Source organism: Crocodylus porosus, unplaced genomic scaffold (genome assembly GCF_001723895.1).
Source record: "Crocodylus porosus isolate Cpor-Errol unplaced genomic scaffold, CroPor_comp1, whole genome shotgun sequence".
In the NCBI taxonomy this organism is placed as follows: Eukaryota; Metazoa; Chordata; order Crocodylia; family Crocodylidae; genus Crocodylus; species Crocodylus porosus.
Genome location: NW_017728943.1, coordinates 22,617,533 through 22,641,971, shown reverse-complemented (window position 1 = coordinate 22,641,971; position 24,439 = coordinate 22,617,533). Strand labels below are relative to the sequence as shown.

The window sequence follows — 24,439 nt, the reverse complement described above, 5'->3', positions numbered from 1 at the left end:
ACAGAAGCAGGGATGAGTGGGGCCCCAGCTGGGCTGGGTGGTGGGACAATCAGAGCCCAGGCAGATTATTCAGGGGTGTGGGGGTGTTCCTACCACTGCAAGTGCCCCAGCAGAGGCCTGGGGGGCATGTGCCCTTGGATCTGTGTGCAGGGTGGAGGCTGCTGCCACTGAACACTGGGCTTTGCATTCACCTGCAGCTGCCCTAGGAGCAGCGTGACACCACATGGCTACTGCCACTGGGCTGCACCACACCCCTTGCCTGCCCGGTGGTGGGATGCACATGGCATCATGCCGCTCTTGAGGCAGTGGGGTGCAAAGCGCAGTGCCATCCACCTCTGCCCCACGCACAGATCAGGGGGCACAGCCCTCTGGGCCTCTGCCAGGGTGTCCACAGTGGCAGAAGCTTCCCCCCCGCTCCCGGATGAGCCACCCGGGGCTCCAATTGTCCCAACACCTGGCTCAGCCAGGGCCCCATTCACCCCAGGCCCTGCCTGTGTCCCACTCCCTCCCTGAGGACAGGGACTCAGCCCCCCAAGGAATTTTTTCTTCCTCTGCCTATGATAGCACTAGTCCTAGTACTGATGGCTGCAAAGCCCCTCCCTTTACCATCACTGCTGTCTGATGAGCATTGCCCACTAATGGTTATTTAACTATCAGCTCACCAGCTCTTAACCAGTGCAAGGTCTATTCTCTTTATTTCAAAAAACACTTATTTTTAACCACCATGCTGTGCATGCCTGTTGAACATATTACAAAAGTCTGATAATATTGTATCTTAGTGGTGACCCTTAACACCTAAACCTGTAGTCTCAATGCACAAATTCAGCTTTGCTTGCCCACACTGGTTTTCCATAAGGCTATGCTGAGTGGCATACATGTTATTTCTACAAACATGCAACACTGCTCCACAGGGGAAGTTTCTTCCTAACCTCAGTTAGACTGACTTTATGCCCTGAGGTAGGGTATTTTTTATTATTTTGGATGTAACAAGGTGTCACTGACGTGTTCTCATCTTCTTTCAACAACTGCCACTCCAGAGACATTGTGGGAATGTGCTGGGCAGCCAGGGAGCACAGACGTCTGACATGGCAGTACCCATAAGAGCCACAAGCTTCCCTCTCCCTTTAGACTGGAGAGAGATGCCCGCCCTTCCAGTTTCCTCTACTCCAATGTTCAGCTACACAGGGATTTTGGAGAGAGGGGGAAGGGTAGGGGGACTGCATGGAGGTAATGCATCTGGAGAACAAGAACTTTGTTAGGAGTTAACCCTTCCCTTTCCCTGCTGGCAGTACGTCTGCTGTAGATCATAGAAAAGTAGAGCTCGAAGGGACCTCAAAAGGCCACAGACAGTCCAACCCCCTGCTCAGGCAGAATTAACCCCAGCTAAACCATGCATTTGTGAATAATTCATTTCTACATCAAAAATACTGTAACTTTCCAGTTAAAGCAGGGGGACAAGGGCACCGTCAACATCCTGCCACTGCAGGGGCAGGAAGCAGATATTAGATACGCTCAAGAGAACTAGACCCTATTCACTGCAAAAAAGCCCAAAACTCCCATAGTCTGCACCAATCTGACTGTTGGGTAAAATTCCTTTTTGATTCTAAATGTGGTGATCAGTCTGACAAGGAGCAAGACCTTTTAGGCAGGAACCTCTGGGGGTTTTTTTGGCCCAGCAGGAACATTGACACACCCCAACAGCAACCTCTATGGGCTTCAATCCAGGCAGATAACCTGAACTTGGCAAGGGAAGTTTAGGTTAGATATTAGGAAAAAAAACTCTCACTAGGAGGGTAGTAAAGCCTGCAACAGGTTATCCAGTGAGGTTGCTGAATCTCCATCCTTAGTGGTTTTTAAGACCTGAGCAGACAAAGCCTTGGGTGGGATGATATAGTTGGGGATGGCCCGGCTTTGAGCAGGGGGACCTTTCCAACCTTCATTTTCTATGATCTATTTTCAGTGCTATACAGAAGGAAGTAACAGGCTCAGCTCCTAGTAGCAGCCCTTAGGCTTTCACATGAAGGTAGAGAGTGACCACATGCATTTGAGCTTATCACCACTACTAAACAGAGCTTAAGATGCTGAGGCACAGACAGTCCAGAGCATGGCTGTACACACACATTCAGACTACATGGCTTGACCTTTCAACTTTTCTCTTGGGGCCTCAAAGAGTGTGATTTGCTGAACAGCTTAATCCCATATAAGGAGTAACTAACTGCTCTTTAGCCACCAAGAATGTGTCGCTTCACTGCCCCAGGTGGATCATCTAGCACTATAAAACAGTTCAGGCAATACTGGTACCCCTGATGCATAGGCTCAAGTAACAGGGCATGCCTTTTACTGCCAAGCACTAGCCAAAAAACTTCTCTGGGGGCACGTTTACATGTTCATTAATGCACTGTAGTTACTCTGCATTTAGTTTAGTACTTCCTTAAAGAATTACTAACTGAATGTGCAGTAGCACTGGCACATGGTTTTCTGTGATGTTTACTGTGCAATAGCTTAATAAAAACTGTGCAGTAGTGTGTTGGCATGATTTTTGACTGGGACACTATTGCACAGTGTATTAGGCTACCACACAGTAAACATCTCATGTACATGCACTCTGGCTGTCTGGCTAGCAGGAGAGAGAGGGATTAGTTTTGAGAGGTGATGTCATAAAGGGGTACCAGACTATGTCATCAACTGTGGAAGGGCCTGATCTTCTTCTGAATCTGAGCCTTTTGCCTCAATAATGTCTTGTGGTTGTGAGCCTCACAGCTTAAAGAAAACTTGTGCAAAACACATTTCCTTTTAGCAGTCTGACAGCTGCTGGCTTTCATTCATTGCAAGTCCTTTCATTTTTGTGGGGAGACAGGATGAACAGGAGCACTCAGATGTACCTTCCCTCTCTACATGCACAGTCTGCATACCTCCTATATTTCTTCTTCTTTCTAAACTAAACAATCCTCAGCTTTTCTTTCCCAGTTCTCTTCTCCTCAATCCCACACTGAACAAGACTGGGGTCCTGTGGCAAAAACAGTCCACAATCATGCAGCTAAATACTATCACAGTGCATGTGCACATGGGTACAGGCAACTGTCACACTAGCATTTCCTGAATTCTAAGCAGTTGACTTGGTAAACTTAATAATTTTCAGGTGTCATTTTTGTAATTTCGTAAGTTTTATTCCCCTTCCTCCTCCCCAAAATAGATAAAAAGATATGCCATTATGTAACATGTTACTGATCCCCATAGGGGTCCCCAGCAGGGTTGGAACACTGAAATCTGCAGAGACGAGAGCACTTGAACTAATGGAGAAATTGGCAGCAGAAGTTGTCCTCATCCTCTGAGCTGGTCACCTCAGCTCCTACCCTTAGAGAAGGTGTGACAATTTTGCCTCAAGGATTTCACAGATATTGCCCAGCAATAAAGGAACACAGACTTGAAAATCTTGGGGGACCATCTCAGCCTCTTATGGCGAGTATTCCTAGTAGGCACAGACCTTTAGCATCCCCCACTCTGAAGCATGGCCCTCTCTCATAGAATCATAGAAAATTAGGGTTGGAAGGGACCTCAGGAGGTCATCTAGTCCAACCTACAGATGTGAAGGCTTGGAAAAAAAACAAACAAACAAACAAAAAAACAAACACACAAAAAAATTTGGAAAGGAGATGACCTAGTGTGTGGTTTGAACACTGAGGGTAGCCTAAGGTCATAAGGTTCACCGTCTGCTGCAAGGATGACAAATTAACTAGCAGGATTGAAGTCTTGGACTTAAAAATGCTGACTTCAACAAGCTCAGGACATTAGTAGGGGAGATGATGTGGAACCAAGGACAGAAGGCAAATGGGGTGCACAGAGTGGCCATTCCTCAAGGACACGATCCTCAAAGCACAAAAGAAAACTGTTCCCATGAAGAGGAAAGGTAGCAGAAGGGCTGGCAAGGGCCCCCCGGCTCAATAGGGACATCACAATCCTCTTGAAAAAGAAAAAAAGAGGTGTACACACAGCAGAATCTAAGGACAGTCCTCAAGGACTGTGGGTCCACACTTGTAGGGAAATGATTAGGAAAGCTAAGGCAGAGACTGAGTTTAAGTTAGCCAAGGGAGTCAAGGACAACAAGAAGTTCTCCTTTAAATATGTAGGGAGCAGAAGGAAAATGGAAGTGTGGGACCCCTGCTTAACACCTTGGGACAGCTGGTAATGGACACTTAGGAAAAAAATGAACTCCTGAATGACCACTTTGCTTTGGTATTTCAGCAGACCAAGGGGAAAGACAAGCAAGATAAGGATCGCAGGGGGCATGGTGAGAATGATAGCCTTCCCACTGTGGTTGCTGAGCTGGTGCAAAACCAACTAGAAAAGCAGGACCAGATGGACTTCACCTGAGAGTACTCAAGGAGCTGGCTGAGGTCATCACAGAACCCCTGGCAAATCTATTTAAAAAATCATGGCACATGGGAGATCCCTTAGGATTGGAAGAGGGACAACACTGTGCCCATCTTCAAGAAGGGGAAGAGGGAAGACCTGGGCAACTATAGGCCAATCAGCCTAAACTCCATCCCAGGGAAAATCCTGGAACAGCTCATTAAAGAATCTGTGTGTGATACGCTCATTGAGGGTAAGATTCTGAACAACAGCCAGCATGGCTTCGTTGTGGGTAGGTCTTGTTTTACCAATCTCATGTCCTTCTACAAACAGGTCTCTTGCCACCTGAACATGGGAGAGAAAGTCAACATCATATATCTAGACTTCCAAAAGGCTTTTGATGTAGTAACCCACCATATCCTTGTGGAAAAATTGGAAGATTGTGGGCTTAACTTCTCAACAGTTCAGTGGGTGGAAAACTGGCTGCATGGTAGGATCCAGAGAGGTCTCATGAACGGATCTGTGTCATCTTGGCGAGAAGTGGCCAGTGGTGTTCCTCACGGGTCCATGCTTGCATCAGTGCTTTTCAACATCTTTATCAATGATTTGGATGTGGGGGTGAAAAGTTTGCTGGCCAAGTTTGTGGATGACACCAAGTTATGGGGGAGCGTGGCCGTGCCAGAAGATAGGTTGCAGATACAGGCGGACCTGGAGAGGCTGGAGAGCTGGGCACACTGGAACCAGATGAAGTTCACCACTCAGAAGTGTAAGGTGCTCCATTTGGGGGCAAACAATCCCCAACATACCTATGGGCTGGGTGGCGACTACTTGACTTGCACCACAGCCAAAAGGGACCAAGAAGTAGCAATTGACCATCGCATGAACATGAGCCTGCAGTGTGATGCTGTGGCCAACAGGGCAAACAATACGCTGGCATGCATTAACCGTTGGATCTCATACAAAACTAAGGAAGTGATACTCCCACTGTACTCCGCACTGGTGAGACCACAGCTAGAGTACTGCATCCAGTTCTGGGCACTGCACTTCAAGAAGGATGTGGAAAAACTTGAGAGGGTCCAGAGAAGAGGCACCCATATGATCAGGGGCTTGCAAGACAAGCCATATGAAAAGAGGCTGAGGTACTTGAGCCTCTTCAGCCTACAGAAGAGGCTGAGAGATGTGGTAGTGGATTATCGCTATATCAAGGGAGTACATCAAGAACTCGATGAACAGCTGTTTACCAGGGAACCCCTGAGAAAGACCAGGAGCAATGGATATGAACTCCTGGAAGGCTGCTTCAGGCTCAATTCCAGAAAAAACTCCTTCACAGTCAGGATGTCCAGACTGTGGAATAAACTCCCTCCAGTGGTGGGAAATCTTCAAAAGGAGACTGGACAGTCACCTCGCTGGGGTCACTTGACCCCAGTTGTCTTTTCCTGCCTAGTGCAGGGGGCCTGGACCCAATGATCTATAAAGGTCCCTTCCACCCCCTAACAATCTATGAAAAAAATGTTTTTTTCAGGTTTTTTTTCCAAGAACATTTTTGTTTTTTCCCTGAAAAACTGAAATTGTGGAAAAATTAAAAAAAAACCCTCATATGAAATATTTTCTTTTAGAATGATGAATAAAATATTTAAGACAAGGTGATCATACATTGCTACCCTTTACTCCTCCAAAATGTTTTCTAATAACTATGTAATAGGAAGACTATCTACAGTATCAGATCATTATAATTCCTGTTCATCGAGGACAAGCAGCACAGTTTAACTCTCAGAAGACTTTTATGTAAGACTATCTACGGTATCAGATCATTACAATTCCCATACACTGAGGACAAGCAGTGCAGTACAACTCTCAAATGCAAAAGCAAGATACATGTCTGCCCCCAGGGGGCACTGCCATTTTTACAAGAGAAGGAAGAAGGATTCAGTGCCTTCTTTGCTTGTGGACTTCCTCTATTGTTGACTTTTGATCTAGAGGTTGATGGATCTGCTCCTGTCCTCCTGACTAGGCCTCAAAGGACTGGGAGTGGACACTTGCAGCAGGAACCATTCATTCCTGTGGAGATTAGAAACAAGGAGTTTATTGCCCTACTTGCTCAAAAGCCTCAGGAGAGGCGATAGAGCAAGTCTAAAGGTTTTGGAGTTGGAAGGAACCTGCCTCCTCCTGGCCCTGTGACCTTGAGATCCACAGAAGTACAAAAGCAGCACAAAGGAGCTAAAAGAAAATATACTTCTTTACTGAAGGTAAATGTTTAAATTTCTCTGAATTCAGTATATTAAACTATATTTTAGCTGCATTAGTATATTTTCATAACCTATATAATTCATAATTAATTCCTACTAGTCTCATGTTTTGTGACAAATGACCCAACCTTAGCAGTGAGGTAAGGCCTGCAGGGCAGGAAGCTGTTCATAGCTAACTCTAAGAAGGTCTCTCCTCCATCCATTACTAAATTAGTACATGCTGTAGCTTAGGGTTTATATATGCAAGCTAGCCACTAGATTACATTTTTCTTTTTTCTCATTCAGCAGAATGGTGCAACCAACTTCTAGCATATGGAAGCATTTCTACACTGCAAGTTATTCTAGGAAAAAAAAAATGTGATTTGCAAATACTGTCAAATTAAATATGCATTTCCAAATGCTACTAGGATGACCAAACATATCCTTGTACGTAAGAAGTATCCTGCAGACATTAACAAATCCTTCATGGGTGTAAGTGAGGAGGAAGTAGATCATGATGATGAAAATGCAAGTAGCTCTTTCCAATGTTCTCGATCCAGAAGTCTTCCTCCTACTGCTGCTGCTGCTTCTGCTATAAACATCAGCATCACACAGGTTTGGCCAATCAGCATCTTCAAGTAACCAAACATTACAACCAACTGTATACAAAAGACTCTCAATAGCTTCATTTGTAGACAAGATGACACCTGAAGATCAGGAAAAAATTGACCAAGCTCTTGCAAGAGCAATCAATATATTCTTCTGGGATGCCATTGTCAGTAACTGAAAATACATACTGTCAGGAAGATTTTAAATTAGTAAGACCATCATACAGTTTGCTTAGCGGACATTCTTTGAGCAACCTTCTTTTAGTCAAATTATGAGTGTGTAGTGCAATCTCCAGTCTTGCAGTACGCAGAGATGGACAAATGTGTGGAAAGAAGGAATCATAACCTTTGTGATAACTCCTCAACCAGTTTTTTTTTTGTGTGTTTGTTTTTTTTTTTTTTACAGAAGCACTGAAACAGGAGAGAACAGGCATAGTGCAGAGTATATCAGTAGTAAAATATGTGAAGTCCTACAGAATATTGGGAGTGGTGAAGTATTTGCTTTGCTGACTGACAATGCAAGTAACATGAAAGCAGTAGGGGAGATCATAATGGATAAATACCCACATATTACTGCAACAGGATGTGCATCCCATGGGCTAAACTTGCTTCTTAATGACATCATGAAGTTGGACACTGCAAAAGATCTAAAGAAGAGCAAAAGAAGTTATCAAGCATGTAAAAAGCTACTCATATTGTTGCTGCAGTCTTTAAGAAGAACCAGGAAGAAAAGAATGCAAAGAATAAAATAGTGACACTCAAACTCTGTAGTAAAACTAGATGAGGTGGAGTGGTGATCTCATTTGAAAGCTTACTAAAAAACAAAGAAGCTCCTCAAGAAACAGTAACAACTGAGGATCTTAAAAGTACCCAAAAGTGTAAGGAACACTATACTTGAGGAGGAGGTCTTCTGGGTTCAGCTGCAGAACTCCCTGAAGATTCTAAAGCCAGTTTCTTCAGCAATCACTGCATCTGAATGAGACAGTGCACTTTCTTCAGACGTTCCTTACCAAATAGATAGATTCTCAAGAACAACTGATTTTAAGTGCATCTCCACTTACAAATACATAAGAAAGAAAAGTGAAAGCCTTTATTAACAGACGGGAAGAATTTTGTTGCCAATCAATTCATGCTTCTGCAAATCTCTTGGATCCAAGTTTCAAAGACAGAAATGTTAGTGATGAATGATAGCACTGCTACTGCATTTGACTGGATTACAAAACAAGCAACACACTTGGGACTTGATATTGGAAAAGTACTTTCAAATGTTGCAGAATGCAGCACATCTTCAGGTATTTGGTCCAGGAATGCAGTTGGGGATTCTGCCAAGTGTATCCTTCCTGCAACATGGTGGCTAGGCCTTTGCACAACACAATCTCTGACTCCTCTTGCCTGCTTCAGATTCCTCCATCCTCTGCAGCATATGAAAGAAACGGTTTGGAAATACTCACACCAAATCAAGAAATAAACTAACAAGTAAGAGAGTAGAGAAGCTTGTCTCAATCTAGGCAAATCTTCAGTTTTCAGAAGTCCATGAAGATGATAAAAATGAAGGATCCAAAGAAGCAGAAACTGCTGATAGTGATAGCTCATAAAATTAGACTGATTAGACAAAGTTTTATATAGCAAAATTTGCATTCAGTGAGTCTTGGGGTTTTTTTCACCCTTTTTTCCTCAGCTCTTTTTCTAAAAATGAGTGCTTTCTGGATTTGCTTGACACTGTGGAGGAGATGAAGTCCAGAATACAAAAAATAACTTGCTTTGTTTTACTATAATGTTGATGATTTCTTCTATTTTCAATTTTAATTTTTGCCTGCTTCTCAAACTGGCAAAAACTAAGAGATGCTAGGTTCTTTAGAGTTCAGCAGACTGTGGCTCCATTTGTAACAAAAATTTAAAACATTTTAAAGTAAATTCAATTACTACATTTGGACTTGGGGGTCTTTAAGACAAGGCTAGACAATCACCTTGCTGGGGTCGTTTGACCCCAGTACTCTTTCCTGCCATGGGAGGGGGTCGGACTTGATGATCTGCTCAGGTCCCTTCCGACCCTACCAACTATGAAACTTGTTGTCTGAGTAAACTACACTTTTAAATGTAATAAATATACCAAACATGATAATTTTATGAGCAAAACCAATAATAATGTATTATACATAATACATTTATGTTCTTAAAGTAGCAAAGTGAATTTGGATCTGTAAAGGGTGCTAAGAAAATAAGTATTGCATATATTTAAATTTTTCCCAAAATGTCAGTTTTTTTCCACAAAAAAAAAAAATGTTTTCTCATGGCTTCAAAATTTCCAGAAATTTTACATCCCTATTCCAAAGCCCTGCTCAAAGCAAAACCATCCTTAACCAGATCATCCGAGCCAAAGCCTTGTCTAGATGGGTTTTGAAAGCCTCCAAGAATGGATCTTCTACCACCTCTGGATAACCTGCTCCAGTGTTTTACTACCTCCTAGTAAGAAAATTTTCCCTAATGTCTAAACTAAACTTCCCTTGCTGCAACTTGAGACAATTGCTACTTGTTTTGTCATCTGCCACCAGTGAGAACAGCCTAGACTCATCCTCTTTCAAACCCCCTTCAGGTAGTTGAAGGCTGCTGTTAAGTCCCCTCTCAGTTCCCTCATCTCTACACTAAATAAGCCCATGTCCCTCAGCCATGTCCACCAGCCCCCTCACCATTTTATTTTCCTCTGCTGGACTCCCTCCAATTTGTCTACATTCTTTCTGCAGTGGGGGGCCCAAAACTGGACACATTACTCCAGATGTGGCCTCACAAGTGCTGAATACAGGGGAATAATCACTTCCCTTGAAATACTGGCAACACACTACCAATACAGCACAGTATGCCAATTACCCTTCTTGGCAACAAGGGCACACTGCTGGCTCATATTCAGCTTACTGTCCACTGTAACTCCCAGGTCCTTTTCTGCAGAGCTGCTGCCCAGCCAGTCAGCCCCCAGTCTGTACTCGTGCATGGAATTGTTCCATCCTAAGCGCAGGACTTTGCACTTGTCCTTGCTGAACCTCATGAGATTTCTTTTGGCGCAATCCTCCAATTTGTCTAGGTCCTGCTGAATCCTAGCCTTACCCTCCAGTGTATCGATTACTCCTCCCAAGTTGATGTCATCTGCAAACTTTCTGAGGGTGTACTCTATGCCATCTTTCAGGTTGTTGATGAAGACACTGAACAAAACCAGCCCCAGGACCAACCCTTGGGGCACTCCACTTGATACCAGCTGCCAACTAGACATTGAGCCATTGATTACTACTCTCTGTGCCTGATGCTCCAGCCAGCGTTCTATCCACCTTATAGTCCATTCATCCAGCCCATACTTCCTTAGCTGGCCTGCGCAAATGTTGTGGGAAACGGTATCAAAAGCCTTCATAAAATCAAGGTATATCACATCCACTGGTCTCCCTACATCCAGAGAGCCAGCCATCTCATCAAAGAAGGCAATCTGGTTGGTCAGGCATGCTGACTATTGCTAATCATCCTTTTCTCTTCCAAGTGCTTACAAATGGATTCCTTGAGGATCTACTCAGGGATTTTTCCTAAGACTGAGGAGAGGCTGACTGGTCTGTAGCTCCCTGGATCCTCCTTCTTCCCTTCCTTAACCTTCATACATTATCATGGGGTAATTTCCTACCCCAAATGCATACTTTGTGCAGTAACTTACAGTTAATAAATTCTTAAAATCTTTCTTTTTAAGACATTGTCACTGGCACCACAGTGCACAGTATCCCCAAAGAACAGCCAGCTTACATGAATGGTCTGCTCTCTGTGGTTGAAAAACTGCCCAGGGTAACATGTTACCCCAGGCGTGATTGAATTTTTCCATATAGGGTAACAACTTACACCAAGCCCATGTTAACTGAAATTTCTGTATAAATGACAGGCCTAGACCTGTTTGGCCACTTTGGGTGGATGCATCTGAAAGGTCAGCATTCATTCATACCTCGTTCATGTCCACTTCAGGTATCCATGGTAACTAATAGATGGCTATCCTCCACTCTGATTTTGCAGAAGATGTGGTAAACCCTTTTTCTTGTTTGTAGGCTGCAAGGTCATCAAAGCAACCTGCCTTTTGCCAAAAAACCCGAAACTCTATGTCACACCAAATCCACCCCTGCTCTTTTCTCATGGCAAAACTCCGCCTCACCTGCCCCTTTCATAACATACAAGCTAGTCTGCCCTGCTTTCCTGGAAGTGAAGACAAGGAGCAAAGGAATAGCAAAGAAGAACATCATACTGCAATACAGCATACACTATGGAGTCCCCTTCAATGGCAAGGGCTTGACACCCCCCACACCCCTTTTACCTGCTCTCAATAAGCCTCCGTATGTGTGGTATCCAAACAGCATCCACACACATTTGGCTTGCCTGCAAAGGGTGGATGTTGGTCTCTGGCTTCTGTGCCCAGGAAAGGGTAATACCTACACTGCCATAGGGCAGGGCAGAATTGCTTCTGTTACAGCACAGGTGAAAAGGCTTGTCTTTGATTATTATTTATATGCATTCAACAGTAATCAATTTTTTTTTTTTTCTATAGTCCAGGATGAGAAGGCAGCGCATATTCAGTGCTGAAGCCTGTCTTGCACAGGTAACCAGGGATGACAGCAACACATCCACTAATGAAATCTTAACCCAAGGCAGTGAGGATGCTGACTTTGTTCCAGATATGGAAGACTGTACAGAGCAAGAAGACCATGTGTCTATGGAAACTTCATCCAGCTCAGATGAGGAGTCATCACTTGGTGCCATCACTTCAGCTTGTGGCAGCCAGTTGGTGCCACAAGAGAAATGATGCCAACACTTCCAGTGGGAAAGGGAAGAGGATCAGCCTGGGGCTGCCATGGAAGACCAAGGAGAGCTACAGCAGGATATGGAGCAGAACCACTGCAGCCACCCCCAGAAAACACTGCAGATGATGACAGCTTTAGAGGGAATGACAGAGTGTTGGGGAAAAAGTCCACAGCTAATACATCATCAGAGAACAGCCAAGGACATGATCCAAGAAAGTGCTGTGGCCAACAAGAGAAAGTAATAAAGACACAGTGGTAGAAACATTCCACCTGTTTCCCTCACAAGCTATCCTGACTGTTACTATAAGAGAAACAAAGAGAGAGGCAAGAAAGAAGATTCAGGGAAAATAGAAAGGAATCAAAAAAGCTGGATGAAACAGAGCTGAAAGCCTACTTTGGCCTCCTACCGCTGAGTGGTCTATACCATTGTGGTCATGAGGCACTGGAGGAGTTGTGGGAGCAATGCACTGGGTGTCCTTGTTTCCGTTCCACCATGAGTTTAAAACGATTCCATCAAATCACCAATTACCTGAGATTTGACAACAAACTGACACCTGAGGAAAGGAGAGCTGTGGACAAGCTTGCTGCCTTCAGAGATATTTGGACACAATTTGTGAAGCAGCTCAGGAAACAGTATATTCCAGGAATACACCTGACAGCTGATGAGCAGCTTATTGTGTTCAGGGGTCACTGTCCCTTCAGATAGTATATGCCCAGCAAGCTTGCCAAATATGGCTTGAAAATTTTGTGTTGCTGTGATGCAGCAACATCATTCCCCCTGTCTGGAGACATCTACCTGGGCAAGCAACCAGAAGCTTTATGCCAAGGTAATTTTGGTACCCAGGTCGTTGAAAACTTGGTTCATCCCTGGTACAAGATGGGAAGGAATACTGTGGATGACAACTTCTTCACAAGTACTGACCTGGCAGAAAGACTGCTACAGCAGGACTTCACCTGTGTCGGTATGATTCAGAAAAACAAGGCCAATATCCCAAATGAAATGCAAGCAAATTGAAGAAGGAAATCTTTTTCATCCATTTTTCCTTTTTATGGGGAACTCACCCTAGTTTCCCATGTCCCAAAGAAGCCCAAAGTTGTGCTGCTGCTGTCAAGCATGCACCATGACCTGTCAGTGGGTGGAGAGCAAAGAAAGCTGGACATTATCCATGACTACAATAAAAACAAGGGTGGGGTGGATAACCTTGACCACTTAGTCTGTATGACCACCTGCAGATGGAAAATTAACAGGTGGCCAATAACACTATTTTTCAATATGCTGTATGTAGCTGCGATTGCCAGCCTCATCATTTGGCTAGGCCACAATACAAACTGGAAGCAACGATCACATTTAAGACGACAGTGCTTTTTTTGTTGCAGGAACTTGGAGAACAGTTGATTGATGGACAAATAAAATGGATGGATACACGTAATCTGTCTAAGTCCATCAAGTCTGGTATGACTGCCCTAAACTACAAATTGCCACAATGCACCACAGTAGAACCATCTGCAAGCATGAGTGGATGTTGTGCTTTTTGTGCAAGGAAAGATGACTGCAAAACCTGGAAACGATGCAAAGATTGCAAGCGATTTGCTTGTGTGCACCACAGTACATCACCGCTGTTTGTAAGGAATGCACTATTTAGTTAAAACAGTTAGGAAATATTTTTAGAAGTAACTGTTAGTTTGAAAACAGTGTGAAGTCTGCTAAGTGCAGACTTAGCAAACTGTTCATTCATGGTTTGAAACTCTAAAACAAGTTAAAATTTTGTTCATAGTTCTAGTTAAATAATATTTTGGGTTCAAATTATCATAAATACTCTTTCAAACAATCTGTATGTTTAATAAATATTTTTATACTGTTGTTACTGGTTCCATTTTGTTCATGTGGCTGGGGTAACAAGTTACCCCATGAGAACAACAATGGTTACAGTTTCATGAGAACAGATGAGGGTTAAATATGGCCACTATATTTGCCCTTTTCCAATCATCCAGGACCTCTCCTGATAGCCATGAGTTTTCAAAGACGATGGCCAATGGCTCTGCAATCACATCGGTCAATTCCCTCAGCACCCTCGGGTGCATCCCATCCAGCCCCATGGACCTGTACACATCCAGCTTTTCTAAGCAGTCCCTAATCCCATACAGACACTTAAAGAACAAGGTGCTTCCTGGTTCAATAAAGAATGTGTAGAACAGAAAAGATCATCAAACAGAAAAATTGGATACACTGAGAAGTTCTTCCAGAGTGAGTTTCAAAAGTTATGGAAAGCATATAAACTGCTCCTCCAGAATAAGACAAAAGAATATTATAACTAGCATTGGGATAAATTGAGGCCGGCAATTATTGTTAAAGAAAGTAAAACCTTTTGGCTACTTGTATCAAAGGGAACAGCCAATTATCATTATAAAACACTGAAAATAACATTACCACAGACATTTGGGTAGAATATTTTTCCAATCAGCTTACTCCTATGGAACAAATAAATAGTAGTCTAGAGGGTAATATACCCTTTATTGATACAACTAAGTATTGGGTAACAAATGATCAGATAGTACATCTCCTCAAAGTACAATGGAAGAATAAAGCCCCAGGCCCAGACATAATACCAGTAGAAGCTTATATTGATAACATCAAATGGTGGACTCCAGTCTTTGAAAAGTGGTATAACTCTATAATTGAGGTGGGTCAAACCCTAGATTCTTGGAAAGGGAGTACCACTGTACCTATTTTCAAGAAAGATTTAAAAGATAAGCCAGAATTGTATCACTTTATAAGTTTAATGGAAGTTTCAGCTAAAATTTTTGGGGAGTATTTGTTATACCATCTCATAGCATGGGTAAAAGGAGACAACATATTACATGAACATCAGACCGGATTCAGGGACAGATATTCCACTATTGATAACATATTTATTCTTCAGTTTTTGAGACACAAATATATGCAAAGGTGCAAATCAGCATTGTAAGTTGCATTTGTTGATCTGTGTGGCAGGACACTGTTGGTGCCTGCCACTTTAAGAGTGGAGCTAAGCAGCCAGCAGGTGCTTGATTGCGGCAGCCATTTTAGATCCCTGGTTGCCTATATAAACAGGGCAGGTCACTGCTGACAGGTCAGGCAGTAACATTGCCTGGCTGTAAGGCTCTATAACATCCTGGAGGTAAGGGCAGGAGCTGTAAGGGATAGCTAGGAGTCTCCTGGTCCTGGGCATGACCTAAAACTGCACCCTGCCAGGAGTGGGTGGCCTGGTGGGGCTCCCAGTGGTGTGGGAGCCCCCAGGAAATGTCAAGCCAGTTACCACCCGGGGGAAAGGCGGGTAGGGGCTCCTTAACCTCAAGCCCTCACCTTCGGATGGGTTTATGTAACACTCAAGGTAGTTGGGGCCAGACATGGCTACGGCCACCTGAGCCCACTGGGGAGGGAAGCCCCGTGGCCCCAAGTGAGAGGGTGATGTGAAGCCCTAAGCAAGGAGGTGAAGATAAGAAGCCCAAGTGAAGGGGGGGGGTGTGGAGCTCCAAGTAAGAGAAGTAGGCCTAGGTATGTCTCCAGATGCCCGAGGCTGTGGCTTGGGCCACAGGCTGAGTAAGGGGGCTCAGTCCGAGAGGGGCAAGTCCTGACCCCGGTAAGTCCTCCACCGCTGGGATGCTGAGTGTGGGTCTAAAGCAAGACCTATAGTGGAGCACAATGACATGCTGCTCTAGCGGGGGGAAATGAGAGTCCCCATGAGACCCCAGAGCACCAGTCATGGTGGGGGATAAGAATGCCCTGGTGAGGAGCAGCCCTTGAAAGGGGGTGAAGATGAGGAGCCCCAGTGAGAGGGGAAGGAAATCCAGAGGGCTGAGTGCGCAGTATGTTTATATGTATAGAGTTGCCCCTGGAAGGGGCCAGAGCAAGCTTAGATCTGGTCAGGTAATTGGCTGGTCACTACCCTGCTGAAGGTCACAGGAAAGGCCCAAAAAATGGTACATCTGCCACCCAAAGTACAAACTAACTAAGCCTATGGCCTAAGGCCTATATGCTCCGAGAGAGCAAGGTAGCATAAGTTGTCGATGCATAAAAGAGACCCTGTGAGAGGGAGTGGCATATGAGAGGCCCTTGTGAGAGGAGGGTAGTATGAATGTGCGTGTGTCTGAGGCCTGAGAATGAGGCCTAGGCTTGGTCCAGCAGTAAGCCAGGAGCACTGTGTCATCTGGATGCCATCTGTGAGGCTTGGGCTACAGTGTAGGGGAGGAATGGAGCCACATATAGCACCCCCTGGCATCGAGGCAAGAATGGGCAGCCTCCCACCTTAATTAACAACAAGAAATGCCAGGCGAGTCAGGTGGGGGTCATGCCCAAAGTCAAGTGGGGAAAACTAGCACAGTGGCTAGGTGGGGAGTCCCACTTCGCCACAATCTGTTAAGAACTTTTGACAATATAGATAGAAGTAAACTTTGGGAGAAATTGTTAAATTATGGGATTGACCCCTCTCTTGCACCTGCTGACCACAAGTTAGGTGGGACTTCAGGGGCGAACTTGCACAAATTTCAGATGCAAAAAAGGGGTTAGACAAGGATGCATCTTGGCCCTCTTGTTATTTGATCTTTACATTAATGATATTATCAGAAATATGCAGGATGCTCATTTCCATCCCCCCAAATTATTAGCAACTCCGATCCCTATTTTAATGTATGCAGATGACACCGTTATACTGTCAAGAACTCCTATTGGATTACAGAGAACAATTACAACTCTTGTGCATCTTGGTGGACAAAATAACTTAAAGATAAGTTATGATAAATCCAAAATAATGTGTTGGGGAAGCCGTTTGATGAAATACCCATGGAACATAGGGGGAACAAAACTCAAAGCTGTTAAAACCTATAGGTATTTGGGTGTAATATTTACAGCTTTTCCATCACGGAAACACCACATTCAGCCAGTTAAAACTAAAGCAGCCCAATTTGCTGCAGCTATAAAGAAATGTTATGAGACCACAGAAGGACTATTAGTCCAAGCTGCATCTCAGATTCCATATGGCACTGAAGTATAGGGTTATGCCACCAGTAATGATGTAGACATACCTCAGAACAAGCTTCTTAGAGCTCTTCTTGGTTTTCTTCCTTCAACACCTGCATCTTTTTTGAGATTAGAGATGGGAATAGATTCTATTTTAATTAATATATTAGAATGGTGGGATTTTAGTTTAAAATCTTGCCTCTTCTACCATCTCATCTGCTTAAGTTGCTTCTCTTCAATCTCCCCGATTTTTAGCTTTCTTTCCCGTACTTTTGCAGTTTCTGGCATGGGATACTAATGTCAAAGACGATGAAAGATTTTTCTTCCCCATAGAAGAAGTTCAAGTTTTTCAGAGGTTACGAGATATTGCCGGGCAGAATGATTTTGCAGCGGCTAGAGCTACTTGTATTGACAGGGATTGTATATACTCTTTGGAAATTAGATTGGAGGAGAGAAAGGTATTCACAGCTGGATCTCAACAATAAATGGGGATCCTCTTTGACTAGACTTAGTACTGAACAGATGCTTTTAGCTATTCCAAAGGGCTAAAAGATGTTGCCCAGCTTGTCTAGGAGTTTTGGAAGACACTATTCATTAAGTTTTAGAATGTTCTCTATGCAACAACATAAAAAGAACCTATTTATCACTGTTCTTGCAGAAACTGATACTTTTTCAAACAGAGAGAAACTAATCTGGCTCTTCCAGCAAACAGATCTATATTTAGTAAACCGTCTTGCAATGTTTGCTCTTAAGGCTGAAGCAATTAAACATCCCTTACTGTTGATATAACTGATTCAATTTTAAAACTATGATTTTACTGTGTCAACTGTGGATCTATGTACAACATTTTTATAGATTCATGATCCAATTTATTACTATATTTATACTAATAATGTTTTATAATGGTTGGCTCTATTTTATTATTATATTTGTATTTCTGTTATTTTTGCTTACATTTATTTATATTATGGTCGCATGTTGTTTCCAGGAGCATGGTTTTCAGCCACAATCCTTAATAAACTGAAGTAGTCCCTAACCTATTCTTTTACAACTGAGGGCTGCTCACCTCCTCCCCAAACTGTGTGCTGCCAGGTACAGTAGTCTAGGAGCTGACCTTGCCTGTGAAGACTAAGGCAAGAAAGACATTAAGCGATTCAGCCTTTTCTGCATCCTCTGTCATAAGGTTGCCTCCCTCATTCAGAAACGGACCCACACTTTCCCTGATCTTTCTCTTGTTACTGACATACTTGCAGAAACCCTTCTTGTTTCCTTTCACACCCCTTGCTAGCTATAACGCCAATTGTGCTTTGGCCTTTCTAACTTCATCCCTGCATGCCCAAGCAATACTTGTATACTCCTCCCTAGTTGTTTGTTTAAGTTTCCATTTCTTTATGCTTGGTTTTCTGTGATTTAGTTTACTGAAGAGTTTCCTGCTAAGCCAAGCTGGTCTTCTGCCATACTTGCTAGTCTTCCTGCACATCAGGATGGTTTGTTCCTGCACTCTCAGTAAGGCTCCTTTGAAGTACAACCAGTTCTCCTGGACTCCTCTCTCCCTCAGCCTGGCTTCCCAGGGGATCCTGCCCATGAGTTCCCTGAGCAAGTCAAAGTCTGCTTTTCTGAAGTCCAGGTTCTTTACTCTGCTGTTCTCCATCCTTCCTTTTTTCAGGATCCTGAAATGAATCATCTTGTGGTCACTGCTGCCCAAGTTGCCATTCATCTGACCCATCCTGTCCTGGTTTCTGTGTTGTCTTTACCCTACTTTGCCCTGTCAAAGACTTTTTGCAAAAGCATAAAACTACTTTTTCACACTTAAGCAGTGCCCAGGCTCCAGTTGCCACATTTCCCATCTGGTCCCAATGGAATGAAATCTTAGCCTTACCCCTCTGGACTCATCCTGGTGCTGTTGCCTCCACCTCCCTGCATTCCTGGTCTTCTTAAACAGTGATTCCCAGTGCCCCCCCCTGTTTCTGAGCTCTGGTCATCAGTTATCCTGTGCACATTTGCATTCTGGTTTGTCTGAGTCTCAGTCTCCTCCAGGCTGCTCATTTAGCTTCAGTACCCTCCCTCCCACAAATAATTCAGTTTCTTTGCCAAGCCAGTACCAGCCTTCCTGCCCCACCCTCCTTGACTCTTAATTCCAGTCTCTCTGCCCTTTGCTTGGGCAGTGGTGGGAAGGGAGAAGGAACAGCTAGACAAGGATGAGTCTGTGCTTACCTCCTCACACAGGGTTTGGGTAGTACATGTTTGGGCAGTGCAGCCAGGCAGAAATGAGCCTGTGCTTACCACCCTGCAACACTCAAAGGATTTCACCTCTAACACCCCAGTTGAGAATCACTGGGTTAGGGGGTCTGGTTCTCATCCCCATGGCATTCAAATCAGAAAGATTCAACTTCTGTGGCATCAGAGCCCAGAAAGAAAGGGACATCATGTCAGCAGCATCACAGATAAGGCCATTGGTTTGCTGTCAGTACATGGACCTGAAAAGGTCCAACTTCAGTCCAGAGCTACAGCATAGGAAAAGTCTGCTCAGTCTGGACCTGGGACATGCCCAGTGTTGGCACAACCTTCAGGGAACTCAGCTACAAAAACCCTAAGGTGGATTTCCCCCTCCCCTCCATAGCCTGTAACTTAAATTTAGGCAGATTTTCATGAGCTACCAAAGGCCAATCCCAGGCACAAAGGCCACCTGCTGCCCAATTTTAAATCCTTGCTCCGAAGTGTGAAGGCAACAGAACTTCCCAAAGAAAAGATTGTTACAATTTTTGTAATGTAAGCAAAAGTTGTAATTTTCCCTACCTCTTCTGGGAAACAGCTGAACTATTTAGGTTGAAGTTTTCTAAAATAATTCAGTCTGAACAGGTAGCAAGCCCTGTATGATTAAAGGGGTCTTTTAACAGGGAAAGTGTTAGACAACTTTAATAACACGTGTATTCATATGCATGTATATGTGTACACACACTACACATACACTGATGTACTTATAACCAAATATAATTAGTCCCAATGTGGACCTTAGTATGGGGAAAATCTTCACTGTTGTCAGCCTTCAAATTTGACAAATATTAATTGATTCTTACTCTTAGTTTTCCATCCCTTAACTGCTTTTTGACTTATGCTGACACATGGCTATTCAACCCACTTGGTTTCCTTCACATCCTCTTGTGGGAAACTCAAGGTTGACTGAAAGGTTAAACAAAGCTAACCTGGTCATTATTCCTTACACTATTAATATGCTGAAAAACTTTTGATGGATTTGTGAGCACATTTTTATTTTGTAGAGCCATGTTGCTTTGTTCTCATCATACCTAGTTCTTCCAGGATGTTTTATGCTATTTTTACTACTACTTTCATCCAGTTTATTAAGTACCAAAACAAGGCTTGCAGGTTAGTAATTCCCCAGATTTCCCCTTGAGCCTTTTTGAAAACAAGAATATTTGCTCCGCTCCAGTCATCAGTATAGAATAGGAGGTCGACTTTAATGAAAGTATGTATTGTTTGGCAGCCCAGCCAATTTATTCTGGAATAACTTCAGAACACTTGGCTGCTAGAGCCTGGGGACTTGCACTGTTCTTTAACTCAGCTGGGTTTTTTTCAGTACTTCCTCTTTTGACACTTCAGTCCTTGTACTTCTTTATTAACTGTAAACAGTAAACAATTCCCCAACATCCTCTGAGGCTGTAAAGAAATCATTAAGGGCTCTTTTCAGCAAACCCCTTAAGCACAGACAATTTTTAAGCATATGTTTATGTTCCATCAAAGTTAACAGAACTTTTGTGTTTATTTTATTTTTAATGCCCTTATCCTTTTCTACTTATGTCTTTACCTCCTCATGGTCCAGCAAACTCAGCAATTCTCTTATGGACATCTTGCTCCTAATAAATCAAAAGGATTTTTCCTGTTTTTTGTTTTTTTTGGGGGGGGGAGGGGAGAGCTCTTCAAGTTTCACTAAGTTCTAGTTCATATTTTGTCTTGTTCCCTTCTTGCCCATGCCTGTTGGCTTCACTAGTTTCTCAAGGGCCAATATTTAACTGAGTGATGATGTTCATTAACCAAACTGTCTTTTACACTGCCTCCTTGTTTGCAGGGTTTCTGTAAGAGTTTTCCTCATGCTCAAGGAGACTCCAGGTTTAGTTAAAATCAGCTGGAGGGAGCTGTCTACCCAAGATACTCACTTCTGCTTCTCTGCCTTGTACTGCTGTGTGCAGTCATCAAACAACTTTTGGTTCATCTCCATGAACAGCTTCAATGCATTGTAGATCAGCCCATGGATGGTCCTGCAAAAGGCAGAAGAGGGACAGTGTCACATACAACATCTTGATGGTATTTCTTCCTTATCCTGCCCCTCCAGAGCAGGGGATTGCGTTAGGGGGAAGATAACAGATCTTGCTGACAGTTCAGTCAGAGCTAGAGCTCTCATTCTGAAAAGAACAGAGGCATTAGATTAACTGCAGGCCAGGGATGACAGTCTTGGCAAGGCTCCCTTTACAGTGGTTAGGACTGGAGAGCCCTGGAGCCAGAACTTGCAATTCCTCCTGGGCAGCTCCCAGCACAGAGGTCAGTAGGTAACAGACATCCCAAATCCCTAGACTTTCCCCAAGAGAACCTAGAGAGGAAGGAAGGGCTGTTCCCTGAAGCATTGGTTCTCAACTGACTCAGAAGTGCCATGGGTAGGTATGAATGGGGCTGGGGGAAGTCAGCTGAACCACTGCTGAAAGTCTGCACAGTTGCATCATGCCAAGTCCCCATCCTGCACCCTGCAAACTAACCTCCCAAACAGAAAGCAATACAGCCATCTTAGTGCAGTACCACAGAGGAGCAAATACCTCTGCCAAGATTCAGAGCTAGTGGGTGAGGTCACTGTGCCACATTAAGAAGGCTACACATGTTCCCATCTGGGAGGCAATGTGTGCAGAGTTCAGGTAACTGTACCATGCTGCCCCATACCAACACTGCATAACACTTACACAGCTACACTACACTGCCTCTGGTTTTCCTGGTCCTGGAGATCATTTTGCAAGTATTAAGGTGAGTGATAAGATCAGAATAGTAGAGAAGCTCTATCCTAGAGGCCTTTGTTCAACCCAGTTTACAACCTCAAAGGATGGGTCCTGCAGTGAACCAGGTATATTGTTCCATTTCCGCAAAACTAAATCACTCAATTACCTCTATCACTGTGCAGGGCCCAGCCACCTAGAATTTCCATCATCCTAAAACTTAACAGCATTTCAGTGATGGAAATTAGCACCAAGAAGGATCAGGCTACCTCCTTCTTTTTTTCCAGGAATATTTGCCATGGGTCATATTGTATTTAAGCATGGTACAAACTTCTGAGGCAAAGTATGTCTTGTGTGCAAAGGGCTGTGCATGTCTGTGATGCCAGTAAATAACAACAGACTGGAATCGTGTCTGGAAGAAGCACCACTTAAAAGCAAGATGACAGGAGACTCCCAGTGTCTGTGCTAACTTGGACAAGTCCCCCTATCTGGGCCTCCCTTCTGTTAAGTGGGAACAATGGTACTAACCTACTTTTAGAAGCAGACTGCAATAAAGGAAGAGCCACTAGATTCTTTTTTTTTTGTTATACATGGCTTCTGAGCAAATGGGCTGGAGGGGGTGGCCAAACTCACTAAGTCATTCCAAGCATTCTAGGAAAGTGAGAGGCAGAAATGCAGGGAGGGACAAGTTAGCAAAAAAGATTCCAGAAAAAATTGGAAGCAGTCATGAAAAGAGGGCAAGAACTTTCCCATGGGTCAGGAAGACAAAGTAGTGGGAGGGAGAGCATGAGAGGAGTTGAGGGCTGATGAGTTTAACACACATCCTCAGTTCTTACAATGACTGCAGATAAAACTCGGGTTTGTGTCTCTTTACAAGAAAGAGGGAAGAGGAAGCAGAACCAAGAGAAAGCGGCGTTGCAAACACATTTTATTCTGCAGTCCATGTTTTTGGCAGGATAGAAACACACACCATCTCAGCCTTTTCAAGCCTTCCCTTAGATTTTATTACTTTCTTTCCAATGTATGGAGGAGGCCTGAAAGGGGGACAGGTGGGAAAGATGTACCTTTTTGTTTTTTCCCCCCTCAGAAATATCAGCAATGTTACCTTTGCAATGTAATTTTCCTGGGCTTTTGTTAGAGAACTCAAGAATCTCTGTTGTAGAGTATAAGCTTCCTTAGCCATTCACAGAAGGGACAAGAGTGTTTTTAAAAACAAGTGAAAGACCTTTGCTAAAGATCAAACACCTTCTTAACTTTAACAAGTAAGAACAAGAAGAAAAACTGGTAGGGAGCTGAAGGAAGGATGACCAGATGATGTGGTATCACAGAAGTAGATCTCAAATTGAAGAACAAGCAACAGCTTGCCTACCTGGTTGGTTCTGCTTTCCTTATGCACCTTCATATTCAGCAACCCATCTAACAATGCCTTTAATCAGCACTGAAGACTACAGAAGGATTTACTGGTTTGTGAGCAGCTCCAACATTGAGCTAGACTATTTCAACCCAGCTGTTAGGCAGACTTACAGGGATATCCAGCTATCAAAAAATGGGTTGGCTAAGAAGCCCCAAAGGCTTTTTTTTCCCAATAGGAGCCACCCAGAGCAGGACTCACAAGCTCAAGCTGCTGTGACCAACTCAGTTCTTTTGATTCTACCCAGGTATTAGCCCGCCTTTCAATTCAGCACCTGAGCACCACACTTCTTCTCCGCAAAGTCAGTGAGCAAACACCTCCCCAGTCCTGCAGTGGGCTGGAGCCCCCCTAGACACGAACTCCTGTATTGCCTGTGGGTCACACATGCACAGAAAATACCTACTTGTTCCAGTGACTCTTGGAATTCTTATACAGTGCTGGGAACATGATAGGGAGAATTTTGGCTGCATTGTCACTGATCAGACTCATGATGTATTCATTGTTCCAGTAGTACAGTGCCCGCTCTGCCACCTGTAGCAGGAGGGAAACATAGCACAATTCCACTCATCACCACACAGGCACGTGCTCTGGCACTGCCCTGCCAGGAAAGTGGATTCCCAAAGCTCTAAAGGAATGGCCCATTTCAGACACCTGTCACAAGCATTTTCTTTCCCTGAACCGAGAGTCACCTCTCTTGGCTTCTATTCTCTCCTACATCTCTGTTATGAGTGTCTTCACCCCAGTGGGGACCCACAGGACTCTGACCTTCTCCATCCTTGGGTAGCTTCCCTATGTCACTTGCCTGCAGCTGTGCTTTGAAACAGCTCCCTTCAACCACCTCCCTTACTCTGAACACCTCTCCCTTTTACAACTCTCTCCCATGGGTTTCCCTCACCCTAGCCCAATTTCAGGCTGTTTCCTGCCCTTCAGGTTTTTGCACCTACTGCCTTCACCTCACCTGTATGCCTTTTCTTCTGTTACCTTCCACATAGTCCCAATTCTACAGCTCCTTGACCTGTACAACAAAGATTTTTCCTCCTC

General features: G+C 43.9%; 1 protein-coding gene across 7 annotated transcripts in view; it reads right to left on the bottom strand.

The window, feature by feature from the left end:
• The window catches only part of PPP2R5D (protein phosphatase 2 regulatory subunit B'delta), a 1,176,261-nt gene that overhangs the window by 1,117,892 nt on the left and 33,930 nt on the right, over positions 1-24,439 (bottom strand). For 3 of the 7 annotated variants that reach the window (XM_019548998.1, XM_019549002.1, XM_019548995.1), the window contains 2 exons: positions 23,802-23,929; positions 21,166-21,267 (listed from right to left, as the gene is read on the bottom strand). In XM_019548998.1, the coding sequence (XP_019404543.1) occupies positions 21,166-21,267; positions 23,802-23,929 (230 nt within the window). Of the gene's footprint in view, positions 1-6,107; positions 6,409-7,568; positions 7,831-13,029; positions 13,124-18,688; positions 20,669-21,165; positions 21,268-23,801; positions 23,930-24,439 lie in introns of those variants that run through there. The other 4 variants (XM_019548999.1, XM_019548997.1, XM_019549000.1 and 1 more) reach the window with 4 other exon arrangements.